Genomic DNA, 19,366 nt, shown 5'->3' on the forward strand with positions numbered 1-19,366 from the left:
CTGGCATTCGGGAACCGCCCACTAGAACGTCCTCCCAGCGCACTCTTTCCACTTTAGCGGCACGATGGCGACTCCGCCGGGGGAAGTCAGGCATGGGGGTCCCAAGGAGGCTTGCTGGCTGTCCAAGGTCGGAACCGCGCGCCACCCACGCGGACCCCTCGCGCGGGAGCACTCCGCGGGAAAGGAATGCGGTGACCGTTCTTCTCCACGGGGGGGAGATGACCCGCTCTCTCTCCTCGGTGCTAACACGCAGGCGCCGCGGCTCTCTGTTTCCAAACACAGGCGCACCCGCTCTTCGGCGAATTCGTTAGCGCCTCTGCGCACAGTCCTCCGGACACAAACTGGGGCAACTGCTGCCGTCGCTGCCGATATGCGACACCGCGTTGCTGCGTCCTGGGTGGTTCTGGTCCACGAACTCCGAGGTGGTCGCGTGCAGTCTTCTTAGAAAAACGGACGCCCATCTCGACACGTGCACCGTCTCGTTACTCGGGAAGTTCGAAACGTAACAGCTTCTCCGGCGGCGGTTGAAGATCCCGATGCACAAAGGTCAGCAACCATTGTCCAGAGGGATACACGATGTCGTTCTGGTTCGGTTCACTGTTGCTGATGTTCTGCTGCCTCCAACGGACTCTGCAGCTCCTCGTTGCTTCTTGTCAAGACTATGGAGGGCTTCTTGATCTCTGCAGACCAGCTCATTCACAGGAAAGACAGCATCAGTTTGAACAACACGAAAATCACAGCCGCAAAGACGGCAAGCGCCAGGACTCTCTCCACGAGATCCACCAGGCTCTCATACCAATATTACTTTAATCCTTTTACTACTACTTCAGCACTTGATACAACCAGAACATTATTCATTCACACAAACACAATGTTCAAGATTAAAAGAAAAATGGTAATTATGCAAACCTATGCCAGGAAAAAAAACATACCCAAGCCAGACTCATCGATGCTATCAATAACACTAAAAACATCGACTTAAGCCATCGGCATTGCCATTTAGTTTACCCTTTTTGTAGCGAACATCAAAAGAGTATTGCTGCAACGCGAGGCTCCAGCGAAGCAGTCGGCCGTTTTTGGGGGACATAGTCTGCAACCACGTGAGAGGACAATGGTCTGTTTCAATGATGAACCTCGAGCCGGCGAGGTAGCACGCAAGTTTCTGCACTGCCCACACAAGACATGCGCACTCCTTTTCCGAAGCACTATACGCTTCCTCCCGTAGAGTTAGCTTACGGCTAGCATACAGCACCGGATGCTCTTCACCCGCGTCACCTCTTTGGCATAATACCACGCCCAGGCCACGGTCACTTGCATCACACTGCACAATAAATGGCTTCGAGTAGTCAGGTGCCTGCAGCACAGGTTTACTCGTTAGTGCTTGTTTCAAGGCAAAGAAAGCTTTTTCTTTCTTTTCATCCCATTGAAGGACCTGCGGTTCCGTTTTCCTCAAAGCGTCAGTAAGAGGACTGGCAAGCTCTGAATAACGGGGAATGTAGTGCTGGTAGTAACCCGCTACTCCCAAAAACGAGCGCACATCCGTTTTAGTACGCGGCTGCGGGAAATCGCGGATAGCAGCTACTTTCACATCTGATGGTCGGCGGTGGCCTCGTCCAACTGTGTGACCCAGGTAGGTTACTTCGGCTCGCCCAAGTTGGCATTTCGCAGCTTTCACTGTTAAACCCGCGTCGCGGAAACGGCTAAGAACCGCTCGTAGGTGCGTGACATGCTCGGGCCATGACCGAGAAAACACCGCCCCGTCATCCAAATATGGTAAGGCGAAATCCTCCAGCCCCCGCAAAACCCTATCCATGAGGGCTGAGAAGCAGTAAGGGGCATTCTTTAAGCCGAAGCTTAATACCTTAGGGCGGAATGTTCCCACGGGCGAAATGAACGCCGCATATCTACTTGCCTGCTCAGTCAGGGGCACCTGCCAATAGCCTCGAACGAGGTCGAATGTAGATATATACTCTGCACTGCTAACTTTCTCAATCCGTTCCTCGATATTGGGTATTGGGTAGGTCTGGTCTTTGGTTATGAGGTTGAGCCTCCTGTAATCAATGCAGGGACGCGGTTCCTTTCCAGGGGCTTCTACCAAAATGAGAGGTGACGTATAGTCGCTCTCGCAAGCCTCAATGACGTCGAGCTCTAACATTCGCCCAATTTCAGCCTCCATAAGTTCTCGCTGCCTGGGTGACACCCGGTAAGCTTTCGAACGGACAGGCTGAGAGGAATTAAGCTCGATGTCGTGAACTATCGCAGTTGTCCGGCCCGGCTTCTCCGAAAACCGATCTTTGTATTCGTGCAATAGCGTTGCTAGATCTCTGCTTTGATCAGCATCGACTTCAGCGGCCTCGACCATGGCCTTAATGGCTTGGTCAGTGTTTTCACTGCAGTCCTCATTTTCCCCTGCGCCTAGATCCGGGAAATCCAGTGATGTTTCCTCGGGGAGGTTCAACGCCATGTTAACTATCATTTCCCTTTCCCTGTACGGTTTCAGCAGATTACTGTGATATATCTGCTGTACCTTTCGCCTTCCGGGCAGGCTAATTAGATAGTTCGTGTCGGACAACCTCTGAATAACTTCCGCTGGACCCTCCCATTGAACTTCCAATTTATTTTTCTGGGAAGGTCGCAACACCATTACCGCGTCTCCCGCTTTAAAACAGCGTGATCTCGCTGTTCGGTCATAGTAGTGTTTGGCCCTCGTCTGTGCTTTATTCATTTCGCATCCCGCGAGCTCCTGTCCCTTGTGCAACCGTTCAAGCAGCGCGAGCACGTATTCGACCACCGTAGGGTCCTCTCCCCGGCCTTCCCACGATTCCCTAAGAAGGCGGAGAGGCGATCGAAGGGAGCGGCCATAGACCAGTTCGGCTGGTGTGAATCCCGTGGCCTCGTGAGGTACGGTTCTCAGCGCAAACATTGTTGCGGGCAAACAGGCATCCCAGTCGGCTTTGCGATCAAAGCACAATGCCCTCAGTACGCGCTTCATTACCGAGTGCATCTTTTCTACCGGGTTGGACTGCGGGTGGTACACTGAACTATGAATTAACTTAATTCCACATCTCTCCAGAAAAGTTGTAGTCAGTGCGCTGGTAAAAACAGTCCCCTGATCTGACTGTATTTCAGCGGGAAATCCAACCCGTGCGAAAATGGACATGAGCGCGTTCACAATTTCCACTGAGCTTAACTCTTTCAGGGCCACTGCCTCGGGAAACTTGGTGGCAGGACAGATTACTGTCAAAATGTGACTGTAACCAGTCTTAGTCTTTGGAAGGGGACCAACAGTGTCGATCACGAGTCGTCGAAATGGCTCCGTGATCACAGGCACAAGCTTCATTGGGGCTCTCGCCTTATCTCCCGGCTTGCCCACCCGTTGACATGTGTCGCAGGTCTTTACAAAATCTTCCACCTCCCGAAAACATCCCGGCCACCAATATTCCTGCAGCAAACGATTCTTTGTTTTCTTGAGCCCTAAATGACCCGACCACGAGCTCCCGTGAACCAAGTGCAAAAGATCACCACGGTAGCGTTTTGGTACGACCAATTGGTCGAACTGCACTCCCCTGCGATCAAGATACTTTCGATAAAGCACCCCGGACCTTTCTAGAAATATCACGTTTTTCTTCGCGATACCATCACTCTCCATGTGCTTAAGATTCCGCAATGTGGAATCGGCTCTTTGCTCGGCTATCAGGGAAGATCGGTCCACCCCGAGCAATCTTTGCAAGCTGTCAGATGCCGGTGTTATGAGAAGCTCACCGCAGGCCTCTTTAAGCTCAATACAATCCTCGCTACTTTCTCGCGTGTCTCGGATGTTCACTTCCTCGCTAATCGGCGCGTGGACTGCCTCTGTCGTGTCTAACGGCTCACTCTCTGTCGCGTCAACGTCACCTGACGCTTCCAGTGTGACGGATTTAGCAGCCAGCTTTCGTGCTTTCGAGCGAGTCAACGCGTGAACAGCCCCTTCTCCGAACACTAGTCCCTTCTGCTGCAAGAGTTGGTCAGATCTGTTCGAAAAAAGATAGGGGTACTGTTTCGACAGACTGGCCGACACAGCAGCCTCCGTATGAAGTACGCCAAATGGACCTTGAATGCTGATGTTAGCGATTGGAAGGCACACGCTACCGGCTTCCACCGCTTGTTTAATCCATGCGCACTCTCCAGTGAAATTTTCTGGCTCTACATACGAGGGATGAACTATATCCATTGTAGCTGCCGAATCTCGAAGCACGCGACACGGCTTTCCGTTCACAACGAGATCTCGGATGTATGGCTCTAGAAGCCGCATATTTTCATCGTTGCTGTCCACTGACGAGCAAACAATCTTTGGGCTTTTGCAGACCGCCGCTACATGTCCGGGCTTTTGGCAATTATAGCATACCAATGGCCGTCTCTTTTCAAAAGCATTCTTTTGGCGGTCTTCTGCTTCGGGCGCTTCTCTTACAATCGCCTTTTTTTCTGCGACATCTGCGCCTCGTGCTTGCTGTTTCTCTTTTAAAGGTTGCCCTCTCCATCCAGCTGCTTTCCTATTCTGGTGTTCTTTCCTAGGGCTTTCCTTTCTGTCCAGCGCACGGCGCGACACAAACTCTTCTGCCAGTTCTGCTGCCTTCGAAACAGTCGCAACTTCCGGCCTGTCTTGCACCCAATGCCTTACATCATCAGGCAAGCAAGAGTAGAACTGCTCGAGTCCGAAGCACTGCAACATTCTTTGGCTTTCGTCATAAGCTTTAGCTTCTTTGAGCCATTCCCCCAAGTTAGCCATGAGCTTATACGCGAACTCCGGGTACGACTCATCATTCTCCTTTTGAGCTTTGCGAAATTTTTGCCGGAAAGCTTCCGCTGACATTCTATACTTTTTGAGCAGACTAGATTTAACCTTATCGTAATCATCTGCATCTTCTTTAGTCAAGCGGGCTATCACATCTGCCGCCTCACAAGGTAACAGTGTCAGCAAGCACTGTGGCCAAGTTGCTTTGCTAAACCCTGCCTTCTCGCACGTGCGCTCAAAGTTTACCAAGAACAGACCTATGTCCTCTCCTTTCCTATAAGGTTGCATAAGGTCTTTCATGCGGAACGACTTGCGTTCTACTGTGCCCGATGCTACGCTCTCATCACTTTCATTTCGAGCTTTTAGCACCTGCAGTTCGAGACGCTTCAGCTCAAGTTCCTGCTCTAAGCGCTTACTCTCTTCAGCCATGCGTTTCTCATTTTTTTCTTCTGCTTCCCTCTTTGTTTTCTCTCTCTCAGCAATCAGCTCCAGGCATTCCGAGAGCTCATCGTCGTCTGCCTCAAGTGCCTCAATAGCCTCAATGATATCTGGCTTTCTCGTTTGGTCCTGAAGATCCAAACCCAGACTTTTGGCCAACTCCAGCAAAAGTGGCTTTTTCAACACTTTCAAATTCATGGTTATCCCGAGTGCTGCAATTTCTTCCTTTTAGAAATCTCTTATCGTCACGTACTTTCAAGTCCCGTGCTAACGATAAACAATTCCCACCACCTTTGTAAACTTACTTACTACAAAGCCTGGTAAAACCTCAGTGAAGAAAAGCCAAGCACTCACCGAACCTTGCAACCATGATTCCAGCGGAGTCCATCCCGACGCTGCCAACCAGCTGTTGCGTTGGTACTGCTCCGGTAGCGGACCAACGGGTAGCGAAAAGCCGAGTCAGACGTCGGGCTGCATGCACTTCAAAATTGGGCGGTGGTCACCCAAGCAGAGACTGGCCGAGAGTTAGAGAGAACTTAACGAAGGTTTATTTACATGGTGAATCTGAGAAGGTACACACTGGAGAGCACTCGTGCTCTCGTTTTTAACAACTTTTTTGTCCCCAAGTACCTAGTTGGGGAATCTTCTATTTTGTCAAAGTCCAATCACATTTGAGTTCCTGATCTGCTGGCATTCGGGAACCGCCCACTAGAACGTCCTCCCAGCGCACTCTTTCCACTTTAGCGGCACGATGGCGACTCCGCCGGGGGAAGTCAGGCATGGGGGTCCCAAGGAGGCTTGCTGGCTGTCCAAGGTCGGAACCGCGCGCCACCCACGCGGACCCCTCGCGCGGGAGCACTCCGCGGGAAAGGAATGCGGTGACCGTTCTTCTCCACGGGGGGGAGATGACCCGCTCTCTCTCCTCGGTGCTAACACGCAGGCGCCGCGGCTCTCTGTTTCCAAACACAGGCGCGCCCGCTCTTCGGCGAATTCGTTAGCGCCTCTGCGCACAGTCCTCCGGACACAAACTGGGGCAACTGCTGCCGTCGCTGCCGATATGCGACACCGCGTTGCTGCGTCCTGGGTGGTTCTGGTCCACGAACTCCGAGGTGGTCGCGTGCAGTCTTCTTAGAAAAACGGACGCCCATCTCGACACGTGCACCGTCTCGTTACTCGGGAAGTTCGAAACGTAACAGGGGGCAGAAACCAGCGGAGCGTTCTAGCCAAGGAGTTTCGCATACATTGGCGAGCGAAACCAACCCACCCGTTTCTCTGCTGCTTGCATTAGAACGAGTCAAATATGCAGGCCAGAAGGAGCCCGCCATGGACGATTGCTCTCGGATGCCAGCATTTCCCGTGCCTGCGCACAAAAGCGAGAAAAAGCAAAACAAACAAAGTGGACTAAGTATCAGCGTGCGGGTCCCTGAGCGGTGATTGCAGCGGGACGTAAGAAAGAGCAGCTACACCGGAAGACACTTTTCTGCACTCGGGAGGAAGAGGCACACCGGCTTCTGAACAATGCCACCGTGTCAGAAGACAACAGCGCACTCCCAACTGTGCAGAGGCCACAGGGAAAAGCGGAGCGGCGCGCGATACGCAGCGAAGAAATATAAGGCTGTGCAGACACTGGGGCCAAAAAGGCGTGACCCACTCCCCCACACCATTTCTATGAGACAGAAAATAAATAATAAATCGAGAGCTATATACTGAGTCCAAAAAGGAATAGCGTACTAGGGGATGGGAAGGGGGGGGGGGGGGCTGCTTCTTGCGGAAATTGTCCTTCTCGACCTGTCTGTAAGCCGCGCACAGCGTTTTTAAGCATTCTAGGTCAAGCGTGTAGTGTGGGGGCCTGCAATTTACGTTGCATGTGAGGAGTCTACTACACAGTTTCTTCACCAGCTCGTTGATAAGCAAGAATTAGGACGCGTATCTGGCGGCGTGCATTGTTGGGACATGGCTGTTACTCTTTGCCTGCATGATTGAAGGTGCATCGTGCACCTTATGGGAGTCCACCAATCCGCAGCTGCAGCATGGTGTTCAAATCACCTGTGAAACTATACTATATTATAGGTTCTACTTTTGTCACTTTCTGGTTTTAGCCTTTTCGCAGGTGTAAATAACGAGTCGTTCAGTTTTTGTGCGCAGTTACGAAAGGCAGAATGCGGTATGCGTCTCGAGGAGGAGGAGGAAGATGAGGAGGAAAGGCAGGGATGTTAACCGGTAAAAGAAACCGGTTTGCTACCTTGCACTGAGGGAAAGGGATAAGTGGATATAAAAATTGTGGAAAAAAAAAACGAATGCTGTTCTTTCGAAAATGAGCAGCTTAACTATCCAGCTGTCACCTCCGTATAGTCATCCATAAGTCATCTCCGTGCTAAGCATAGTCAACCAAATCATACGGCATTTGTTCCAGTACCGACGGACGTTTGACGACGAAGCTACTGCGCTTGGCCGAGGGAATCATTTCACATGCCCCGTGATCGACCGTATACGCGTTCGCGACCCATATATACAGAAGAAAAGGCTAAATAAAAAACTGACACAGACACGGAAGAAAACACTCCGGTCCGAACAAATCTTGCCAATGGTCCGAGTTTACACTTGGCCGGACAGCCCAGAGCGAGGTCTACGCTTGGACAGCTGGCGATGGAAACAGCAGCAAAGAATTCGAGTCACGTATCGCTTTTGCCGCCAAATGCAATGCGACGTTCATGCGGCGTTATGTTGGCCCTTGCGCAATGCGCAGCCAGAGCGGTAGCGCGAGAAACACGAATCACTAGGTGGAAAACGCTCGACGAACGCCCGCGCGATTCCGCGCGAAGAAAAAAAAAATGTCACAAAGAGGGAAAAAGGGACAGCGGGAGGAGGGCGTGGAGAAAGTGGAACATGTTCACGCCCAGCTAGCGCTGACGACCTTTGGCAAGAAGGAGTTGTCACTAGGGGCCGCTGGGTCGCTTGACCGATTCGCAGTGCAGAGAGGGGCCCGCTAATCCATTCGACGCGCACGCCTCGATATTTCCGGCACAGCGCTTACCGTCGGGTGGTGATGGACGTGGAGCAGCGGGAAAAATTGAAGAAAAAGCGGCGTCCAAAAAGCCACGAATCAGATACACAACGATGGAGAGGCCAGAAGAAAGGAAAATGACATTTGCAAAGTTTGGATACTCGAGCTAGCCCGCTTTCTCGCTAAGAGGGGACGCGCCGACGAGAATTTAACTTTCTCGAATTATGAGAGTCCACTCTTCTCGCAGCGGAAAGAAGAAGAGCGGCCCGGTCTTCCGGACGTCACAAGGACACGAGGCAAAACATACTAACATGTGCAATGGCACGGACACGGTGGAACGCTAAAATAGGGCATGCGTCGAGCAGGCTTGGGTACGTCTGTTTTTGCACTTGCGTTACCGTGCCCAGAATGTTGCGTACTCTGTGTTTGTTTTCCTGAAGAAGCCAGCGCATGTACACAAGTTTTATATCGGATCTCTGCTGCCTTCAACGGCTCCGCGACAAGTGAAAGCAGGAACTTGAGAAGGGAGAACGAACCTGACATCAGCTGCCTCCTGCAGCGATGAAATGCTGAGCGACGGGCCGTTTTCCTCCTGTTTTGCTTAGGCCGACGTGCTGCTGCCCCTTATGAGCGACAGCTTGTTTCACAATGGCACCATTTCATGTGTGACGTGATAAAATCCTTTTTCAATGTTTACGCTCCCCGACACTGCGTACATTTGACTCACTTCATTAAAATGAAAAACAAGAAAGAACAAATAGCAAACTATTAGGTATTAGGCTTCTGCTTGCGAAAACAAATAACAATGCCCACCATTTATTCACCTCATATAAAAAAAAACAGCATAATTTCTGAGAGAAATTCACTTCTTCAAGTATCAGGATCACAGAACAAACTGCTTGGGCCTAGATATGTTCGTGTTACGCCGCGAGTTATTTTAACTTGCGACACCCTTTACGCCTCGAAGGAAGAAAGTTGTACTTTGGAAAGATGCTCCAAATTAGGCAAAGAAGGTGTCGCAGTTATGCCTTGAAAGAGGCCTGGACCTCGACGCAGGTTCAAAGGCAGTTATCATCCACTTTCTCAACATTTAAACATTCCACGTGTGTATAGAGCCTTATTCGAATTTTAAACTAACATGTTTCTAACAGTCTCTAACTAACAGCTAGAGATTGTGAGTGCTATTTCGAATGCATACATTCGCGTATCAGACACCACTTTTTCGCTTCTAGATGTTAAGACTGGGAAAGAAAGAGACACGCGCACACACCTGCCTCTGCACCGTGCTAGACAGCGCGATGAGGCTTTACTGAACTTTTCATAAGAACGCCACCAGCACCGTGTAGCGGCCGGAGGCGAATTGCTGCTTCTTCGACACAGGCACGAGATTGCACGCGATGCAGCGTGGAGCCACACAGAGCCGGGCGAAATGAAAGTGGAACAGAAAAGAGAGAGAGAGGGGGGGGGGGGGGGGGGGTCTTAGCTGGTGTGGCATGGTTTCTAGGGTTCAACTTCCTAAAGCGACTCAGGCATGAGAGACGCCGTAGGGAGAGCTTGGGAAATTTCGACCAACCGGGGTTCTTTAACGTGCACTGACATCGCACAGCACACGGGCGCCTTGCTTTTCGCCTCCATCGAAACGCAGCCGCCGCGGCCAGGATCGAACTCGCATACTCGGGATCAGCAGTCGAGCGCCCTAACCACTGCATCACCACGGCGGGGAGAACAAAAAGGTACACACTTTCTTTCGCCGAGAAGCTGCTTCACTGACTATGCATTTCAACTAACTAGTGTCACTTATACCTGCTTCGCTGCTGCACATGGCCGCATTTTTAGCAACAAAGTATGAACAACTTTTACCCAAGGTGTAGTGGCCACAGTGTCTGCTTTAACTGAACCTCGTAGAGTGCCGTTTAAAGCGCCTCCGGGACTCGAAATCTCTCGAGTGTGAGAACGAGTTTCCTCCGCACATTTTCAGAGCTTTATATTACTTTGCTGGTTGACGGAAAAGCGGGAACACGGCTGCGCTTCGGTATCGTATACTCGGCCGCTTGTGGCGAGTCCTACGTCATTCTCAGGGCTGCAGTGCTCCTTGGAATTATTTTCAGCTTCTTGTAACTGAACTGAGTGATAGAGCCAATACAAACATCTTTAAGGCAAACATTTACGCGTAGTGAAATTTCTAAGTGCGCACTGCCAAATTATGTAATGCCAGGCTGGAAGGCAAAGATAACAGTCTGGCGAAAGATTTAAGCCGTTTGTTAAGTGCCAAGTTGTGCCCACGAGCGAGTGCAACTGGTAATGACTGTCAGGTGCCTTCTATCAAATGTCCGAATAGAAACTTTTCAGACAATAGGTCTAGATCAGCCACCCTCACCAGATTGCCACGCTTCGCTACCAGATGTCCGCTTCTCCCGTCATGAACCGATAGTGATTGTACTGCTCGTCGGCGGAGATAACTAATACGGATGAATAACAAAGCAAAGTTCGGCGGCACTGCTGAACTTTATACTCCTAAACTTTCTGTAAGTCTTACGGATTGCTTTAAGCTCGTGCATTCAATGGAATTTCCCATTATAGTCGACAACAATGCGCACCTATCACAATTATTGAACGCACTTTCCATGGCTAGAATCGCTATGAATGTATGCTGCTTTGAACCTTCGGACCGGTCATAGCATTGAAAGTGGACGCAGTCAACGTCTGACCTGTTGCTCAAAGCTGGTAGTGGTGGTAACGTGGCACATTTATGTGAATCGACCTTTAGATTACGCTTTTATAACGTCCTGGGCCAAAGTGACGTGGCGCATTGCAGAGTCAGGCCCCACAAGGCGAGCCAGATGGACCACGGTTGGAGCGGAGGAAAGGATAAACGGGGAACTGCCAGTCTGCGTTGCATTTTGTAAGACAGGGCTCTATATCTGCATACGTATACAAACAGTTGGAGCATTGTGGTGTGGAAGTGCACCAGTGCAAATAAAGTTTGGCTGGTGTATGAAGGCGATGGAATTGTACTCGGGGAATGATGCAAGCTTCTTGGTTCAGGCATGGAGGATGAACATCACTGACGGGAAACAATAGGAGTTAGCGCCCATGCGGCACCACTGCTATGTTGCGGGTGGAGAAACATGGCAAACAAAACATTAGGGATCTGAACTTGTAATACCTAAGTGTTTCCCTCTTTGAAACGGTGCTTAACGCAAAAAATGAATGATATATTGTTCGGTGAACTTATTTTTCGTTCTCTAAAATGCTTATGAATAGTATTCCCGCACAAAATATTTCCTCCTCTGGTGCTGGTCTAGTATGCGAGTAATGTCGTATATTAGTTCGCTCTCGGTATCAGCACCCGCCCTTGGTTGTTCACAAGGTTCTATTTACTAAACGAAAGCCGCGACATCCAACATACTTGTTCAGAAAAAAAATCCAATCAAGCCGATAAGCTTCCACAGTTGCCCGTGCAACTCTCCTTTCACACCATTCTTAAGATGATATGAAGAAGAACTGAACAAGGGTAAATGGGGTACGCCTGAGTTCGCAGATGAGCCAACGTTTCGACAAGTCCATTTGTCGAAACGTTGGCTCATCTGTTAACTGAGGCGTACTCCATTTACCCTTGTTCAGTTCTTCTTCATACCGTGCAAACCATCTTCTTCCTTTCGTTCTACCTGTATTCTTAAGATGAGTTATTGTTGCATGTATTGCTAATCTTTTATGAGTCAAAATAACTACTCTCGCTATACACGATCTGCAAGCGATGCACGGAGACGATGCGCACTTTGCTTATCTTAATGCGCGCGTGCTGAGAAATGCATCTTTGGAAATGCGCATAAAGGAAAGAAAGGTGTAAAAATAAGCTGAAAGAAGAGGGCTCGTAAACGCGCCAAATTTGCGAGAGGGAGAAATTTTTTATCTGAGAACGTTTCTTTGTTTTCTTTTCTTTTTATTCCTTGGAACGCGACCAGTGTATCAACTCAACCTGTGCAGCTGCATCTAAAAGCGAAGTGGCGGAAAGCAGCATAAATAGGCAGCTTCACACCGGTTTCCTAGGCACGTACGCACACACGCTTCGCACCTCATATGCCGAGATTGCAGCCATTCTAAAGTGAAAACATGGTCGCATATACACTCGCTGCGGTTCTCTCTTCGCGGAAAAATAACGCGGGATGGACGAGACAGAACGGAAGGTCAGCGAACGGTTGCGGAAGTAAGCGCAGCACAGGCGAGCCGAGCACTGCGGCGCCCTGGCATAGGCTGCAGGAATGTGTAGGATAGGCGACGGGAGAATGTGGGCGCACTCTTGGAGCCAGGAATGTGAGCGCACTCTTGGAGCCAGGTCGCTCTGCGTATACGGGCCGCTGAGCCGCCCTCACAAGCCCCTTCGTTTCGTCCTAACGAGCTTATATTGTCACACGGAGGCCCGAAAACGAGGCGCGCTGACTTCTCGTGGCTTACGCAAGGAGCAAGACAGCCAGAGCTGAGCGAGAGGAAAAACAACCCGGAGAGACACTGAACACGAAAAAGTGCTAGACATTATCGCGTCTATTCTATATTGGCGTGACGTTGACTGCGTGGCAGTGACGTCCTTAGGAAGAAAGAGCGAAGAAGAAAATAAATGAAACAACGTAGCACAGTTACAGATCTGTCTGCAGCCGACGCAGCTCAAAACTAGCCTATTTATTTCCGCGCTCTCACTACTCCGCTGAGCAATCATAGCGTACCAAGTAAGAAAATTGATCACCTGCAAGAAATACAAGTACCGTCTTTGCCAAAAGTAACCGAGCAGCATGTTTTGCTTCTCACTTGTATTTTAAAGCCATTAAATATTCCCAGATGATCACAACTCGTTAATAAGTGAGGCCAGGCTCTGACCTTAGGTTGTCACATATTTAAAGCTTCAGATGTAGAATGAATTTACTGCCACACGGCTGAGAAGCAGACTCTGCTGCATGGTTACTTTTGGCAAAGACGGTACATCAAGTGCTGAGCGTGAATGAGCGTTTGGCATTTTGAAATATAGCGCCCGCTGTTATGCGCCAATATTTTAACCATAGGTTACGTGCCAGCAGCCAGCTATTGCACTGTAGATACTGAGTTTATAAGCAACGCACCACAGTATACGATAACAATAGTTTCTGCGCTGTTCTTCAGCTGGCTTGAAAATTATCGGTTCGTATATGCACTTATCACTTAAAACATACTGGCGAGCGCGAGTGTCCAACAAAGTGAAATTCGCAGTCAGAGCAACCAATAAGGAACAGTTACTGGTAACCGTGCGCTATTTCTTTCTTCTCATTAGCGCATAAAAGACAGCCCTATACGAGAAACGAGCTTTTTGTATATGTTTACTTGTCAGCTCAACCACCCACTTACGAGCATACCTTTTCCTTTATTCTGTTCGGAATAAGGTGCTAAAAAGTTCTCGCTCACCAGCACAAGAGAGGAAACACATAAAATCCGGCTCAAAAGTGCGTCTATAGGAATCATTTTACGCGTACAAATGGTCGACTTTCCTTCAAGTGCGCCTCTCCAGAGACTGCAACTTTCGCGCCTCAACTTTATTGCTTGAAATTGAAATCATCAGACACCTAAATCGAAAATCGATAGTCAAGGCACCCGTGAACGCGTGTATAAAGGTCCCTTGCCGCTTCTCGGAAAGTGCGACGAAAGCTTCAGTTATTACATTTACTTTTTTTTTTTTTTTTTTTTTTTTTCACTTTTCAGCGCCTGGAATTTGGTACTGAAAGAATGTTTGGACGCTCAAGATCCTGAGGAGTCTACATCCAGCCGGCGTTATAGCTACACTGTTAAAGATGAATCGGGCTTAGACAACTAAGCTCCAGGCTGAATGAAATTTTTATAATTTGCTGTTTTCCGGCGCGCTCACACCTTTAACCGTTTCCTATGGTTGCGAGACGTCAGTAGAGCGATGTCGAAATTACGGTTTTAAGCTTGACGCTATCAGGAAGTCGAGGGACTGCAAGGAAGAGTGATGCATTTTGGTAAGTTTACAGCACCCAAGTCCACGCAAGAAATGCGGTGGTGTAAGTTACGCTGTGAGATCAGAATGAAGGCAGCATGCCAGAGTTGATACTAGTTCGCAAGAAGGGCCAATAAGCGAGCCCTACCCAGTCAACCAGCCGTATCGAGTATATAGTAAGCGGGTTATGGTACTAATATACGTTGTTTTATCAGACCCAAAAAATGAAAGACTGAAAAGGACTGGGGCTAATAATGATGCCAGTTCTGGAGAATATGCGGAAGCTATGACAAGGCTCATTTTCTGTGAAAGCATGACAAGAAAGAATCTCAGTTGATTACGACACTCAGAAAATACTATGGTATGCATGCTCGGAAAAAAAAAAAACATTCATGGAATGAGCGCTTTCTTTCCGACGAAGCCCTACTGAAAAAAAAAAATAATAATAATAATTAGCAATATCGATCGCAACCGCTTCAAACGCAAGACGTGCAGGTTATCGTGTGGAGCTGAACGGCTTCACTCATCGATGAATATTCGGCTCAGTAAATATAGCTACAAAGGGACAAACCACTTCCATTACACAAGCGGGAGCAAAAGACCTTTTTTTTTTTTTTGTTATATAGAGTAGCCGATGACTGCGGCTTCCCATTATTTAAGAATGCGACACGAACACATAGCCATAAATGTCTGCCGTGCGTTGTTTCGCTTAAATTTGGTTCGCCGACTGACCCAAGCTGGCGGGTCTACAACTGAGCCACACCCTTTCACAGCCTGCGGTACAGTCAGAACGGTTGCACAAACTTTCGCCATGGCGGCAGAGTTCAATTCAAATTCTGTGATAGAAGCCTATCCAGAATTGAAGCGCAGACGACAAGAACCGATCACCTAGAAATTTGCAACTCACCCAACAACCGATCTTGTCGGGTGATAGCGCGACATTCTGGGCCTCAGCACGTATACAGCCACAGCCAAACTTTCCGTTGCAGCGGTAGCGTACGGGCGAGAAAGTAGAATACACAGTCTCATCAGAACTTTCTCCGCACGTTGGAGATTACTGATTCTTGTTGGGTTGCCGCAACAGCGCAGGCGACCAAAGTTGTTTTTGAGCAGCCCCTTACCGCTGCGCGTTTTTCGAGCCCTGTGCACCCAAAGGCACAGATAGTGAACTCGTTGGACTAGCCACGTCATAGGACGACTGCGTCCTCGAAAGTGTGAGTGGATCAAAATCGAGGCGCTTGAGACACGCTGAAAACGCGCATCCGGCTGCTGTGCCCTTTTGTGGCCCCCGAGGAAAATTCGCGGAAAAAAAAAAAAAAAGGGCGCTCGCTACACCAGCGAGAAAGCGATACACGCCGCCAGAACTTTCGATTTCGCCCTTCGCCGCGCGAAACCGGACTCGCTCTCAAGACTTGCGTATCCCGTTCCAGAGGCGTCGCACGTGTTCTCTGTGTTGGGAGGAAGGGGAAAAAGAAGGGGAGAAGCAAAAAAAATAAAATAAAAGGAACGCTGCGAAGTTCGTCGGAGCGTGGAACGAACGTCTAAAATGTCAGTCAACAACGGCGGCAGATTCGGCGAACACAATGAGGCGGTCCAGGCTTCCGCCTTCCTCTCTGCGCCCGCCGGGGTCCATCGTCGAGCTTTCATCGAGGGCGAGCTGAGAAGCGCAAAGGAATACATTTTAGTTCAGGGGGACAGTGTTTTGTTCCGTATTTTAAAAGGAATATTTCCAACTAACAAAGAAACGCAACGCGAGTAACTGATACCGAAGACAAAGAGAGATTCGTGTGACAATGTCTTGGATGGCGTCACGGAAACAAAAAGGAAAAAAAGAACAGAAAAATAAACTAGCTTGAGGCCTCCACAATGTTGGGCGATCAACACGCAGGGCCTCCATTCATCCGGGCTCTTCTTTCGTAGTTAAACGGCCCACGCTGTATAGAAATGAGGAAAGTATGGCGAGACCCAATTTCCTGAATGGAAATGCACTCTTGCTGGCTTGTGCAAGTACACATTAGCATAGGAATAAAGACAAGATCAGCAAGAGTAGGCCCAAAAGAGCGAGTATCAGTGGACCAAGATGCTTTGACAGGCTACTTGGCTAATGATCGAAGGGGGAAAAAAAAGCACAAGAGCGGAACAGGACACAACGCACAGGCGCTGAAAGACTCACTGAAAGAGTAGGCTCACTGAAAGATGGGAAAAGTGAATAATAAAACCTCTGTCGAATGACATTTCTATACCTTGTGACAACTGCGTTGGTCATTCGGGATCGAGCCGACAAAAAATGTCGACATGATTCCTAACTGTTGTATCCAAATGTAAGAAGTTTTCTTCGAAAGACCTAGCTGTTGTTCACTTCGCACTTCTGAAAACATCTGCGCGACGTTTTATGGAGTTTTGTTATTTTCTACACATCTTCGGCTCCTTGCTACGTTAAGCCATGCTGCTTAACGTGCTCTCGCTGAAGAAAAGCAAGCTCTTTACTCGTTGAGCACCAGGTCGTTGATACCAGCATTTCTGCAAGCCGCAAATAGGACTCTGAATTAGCTTCGCATGTGGCGAGGTATAATAAAAGCACACATTGGAGATTTCTTTTACTAGCAGCAGCTGTTGATCAGTGCAGCAGACAGCCTATCACTTCATGTCTGTGGCTGTGGTGAGATTGATCCAGTATGTGCTATTTGCATCTACTCGGTTTACAGTGCGATGAAAAACGATCTGGTGCGGCTGCTTTCACAACAGCCCGCCGGTGAAGAACAGGAACCTTGATGGCGGCGGCTCCAGCTGTAGTCACCCCTGAAAGGTGCCGACCAGGCGAAGGCTTCATGGTTGCGCGACAGGTTGTAATAATGCCGTGCCATTCCCGTGCTCGCCATTCACGTTTGTCTCCCCATCCTCCTTTCATCCAATTTTCATTGCTATCTTTCCTTCACAAAGAGCTAAGTAGCTAAGCTAAATCCTCTCATTTGGTTTCTTTTATTTACCTCCATAATAGTGAGGGGCAAGCAATATGAAAACCTATATTCCTGTGCGCACCGAATCTTGGTTATTTCAGAACATTTTTATTGCGCCAGAGTCTCACAGCCGTGTATTTGAAGGCTAAAGACAAAACGTATTAGGTATAGCTGCAAAAATAGCTATAAGTATTCCACTAAGTCCCCCTCCAGTCAAAGAATGCTCACAGACTTATAGTTGTGCAAATGTCTACTCACCATAAGCACTGGCAACATCGAGATCATCTTTGCAGACTTCTATGGAAGCATTAAAAACGGATTGCTAGTAGCGTGGACACAGCAGGCCTCTAATATGCAGATCAGTGCACGTATCAGATCACACACACACAAAAAAACGATTACCGTCTAAGATCTGAACCTAATACAATACCTACCGAGCTACCACGTAACCAAAAGGTTTTAGACCAACTAAGAATTAATTTGCATGTTAGAACCAGCAATGAAGTTACGATTATGACCATATTGTGGGAACTATAAATCAGTGAAGTTAATGAGAAATGAGAACCAGCAGCAGTCGCGGGATGTGTGTACTTTGATGGAGCTCATGGCTCATGCGCTTTATCTCGAGGTCAGTGAGATACGTTCATCATTGGGACAATGCATGTAGCCGAAATCAATGTGTAGAAGGTCCAAGTCAGAGGTACCAAGTCCAAAAGAGAAGCTTTGCTGTAATTGCGTAGTAATAGGCAGGAGTGAGAAACCTTACTCGGATGTTGGAAGTGGTCAGCGTTGCCTCGCAGCTTAAGGTACTCACCTGAAATGAGAACAAAAAGGAAGGTTACAGTAACTGCCATTAACATGCTGCGTCAGTTCAAAGCACCACACCTCTGGAAACGACACGGAACTGTATTTTTTTTTAAATCAACCTGTGCCACACATATCACAGCGGTGCGTAGGGCAGAGATGTCGAATAAAGCTTGTGAATAAGGAATAATGGCAATCTCTTATATATTCTTATACCTGTGCACCACAACGTTATCGATGCAGCTGTAACGGTATGCAGGGCACATACTCAATAAAAGACGCATAAATGGTCGTTCACCTAAGTAACAACAGCAGTCACTGATCGATGAACGTTGCACAATATGGTGCTGACATAAATGCGCGCTGAAATTGCGTACAACGCCTATTTTCGAAATAAGGATGCCATTTGAAGTGCGTCAGTTAAGTGAACGGATCAATAAAGCTTAAGGATAAGAACTTCTGCACTCCGTCTCCGGGCTTCGTGATGCAAATTTCGATTGCGCTTCCGTAAAAGCTTTATGCAGATCTCCCCAGACAAGGTGGATATGCAGCTGGCGCAAATAGGTATACTGAGTTCGTTTGATGTATTGCTACATCCATACGATTACTTCAAAATAAGCTCCAAAACCCAGACAAGGAGATGCTTAAGACAAATGCGACATATTTTCTAGTCACAAATTCTGCAAAAAGGAAAGAGAGAGTCAGAACTGCATAATTTATTACATCTGGGTTTCATTGTTTCTCAGGCGTTCGCATAAAAAAAAAAAAAAAAAAAAAAAAAACGGCTGGGGTGCAACAAAAGCAAGCAATACACTCTTCTCAGCCAAGCTAGAACGGGCTCTAGTTTTATGCGTGAATTAATAAAGTCGGAACTCATCTATTTGCCCCAAATAAATTCTGGGAAGAAAAACTATTGAGACGTGAGAAAAATTGCATACATTAAAAACTTTGAGTAGTTTATAGTGTAACGATTCGCGTTTAGGTGGTGGTTTAAAATACTTTGCCACCTTTCAAATTTCATCTTCCCGATTTTCTTTCATCTTTTCTTCTCCTCCAACCCCTTCTCTTGCCTTAACAGCCGGAAATCTAAAACCTCACTTCAGAACAAAATTAATCGGCACAGCGATCAACTGGCGAACTCCACAAACAAGTCATAACGCGATACTTTCGCTGCTCCGCATTTATGGGTATGTATCTTGACAGCTGGCGCTGACAAGCTGATTCCGGGAGCGAGGTCGAAAGCGAGGCCTGCGTCGTGATACGCTTACTTAATCTGGCGGGCAGCATCGTCGGCCATGGAGGCCGCCGGCTTGATTGGCCGGGCGTCTCAGCCGCGCTCCTCCGCCGTCCAGAGGAGACGCCCGCCGCAGCGGCGCAGAAGGCGAGACCCAGCATGGCCCGCGTCAAATGCA

At 48.5% G+C, this 19,366-nt stretch overlaps 2 protein-coding genes across 3 annotated transcripts in view; both read right to left on the minus strand.

Annotated features, from left to right (window-relative positions):
• Positions 1 to 6,392, minus strand: part of LOC146206080 (uncharacterized) — a 120,252-nt gene extending 113,860 nt beyond the window's left edge. Inside the window, exon 1 of the mRNA XM_084587554.1 lies at positions 1,743 to 6,392. Coding sequence (XP_084443680.1) covers positions 1,743 to 5,407 — 3,665 coding nt within the window. The 5' untranslated portion in view covers positions 5,408 to 6,392. The remainder of the gene's footprint in view (positions 1 to 1,742) is intronic.
• LOC146206079 (dual specificity calcium/calmodulin-dependent 3',5'-cyclic nucleotide phosphodiesterase 1A-like) overlaps positions 1 to 19,366 on the minus strand; it is a 563,618-nt gene that overhangs the window by 280,340 nt on the left and 263,912 nt on the right. The gene's annotated exons all lie outside the window — the stretch shown is intronic.

Source organism: Amblyomma maculatum, chromosome 1 (genome assembly GCF_055883805.1).
Source record: "Amblyomma maculatum isolate TAMU_Amacu chromosome 1, ASM5588380v1, whole genome shotgun sequence".
NCBI lineage: Eukaryota > Metazoa > Arthropoda > Arachnida > Ixodida > Ixodidae > Amblyomma > Amblyomma maculatum.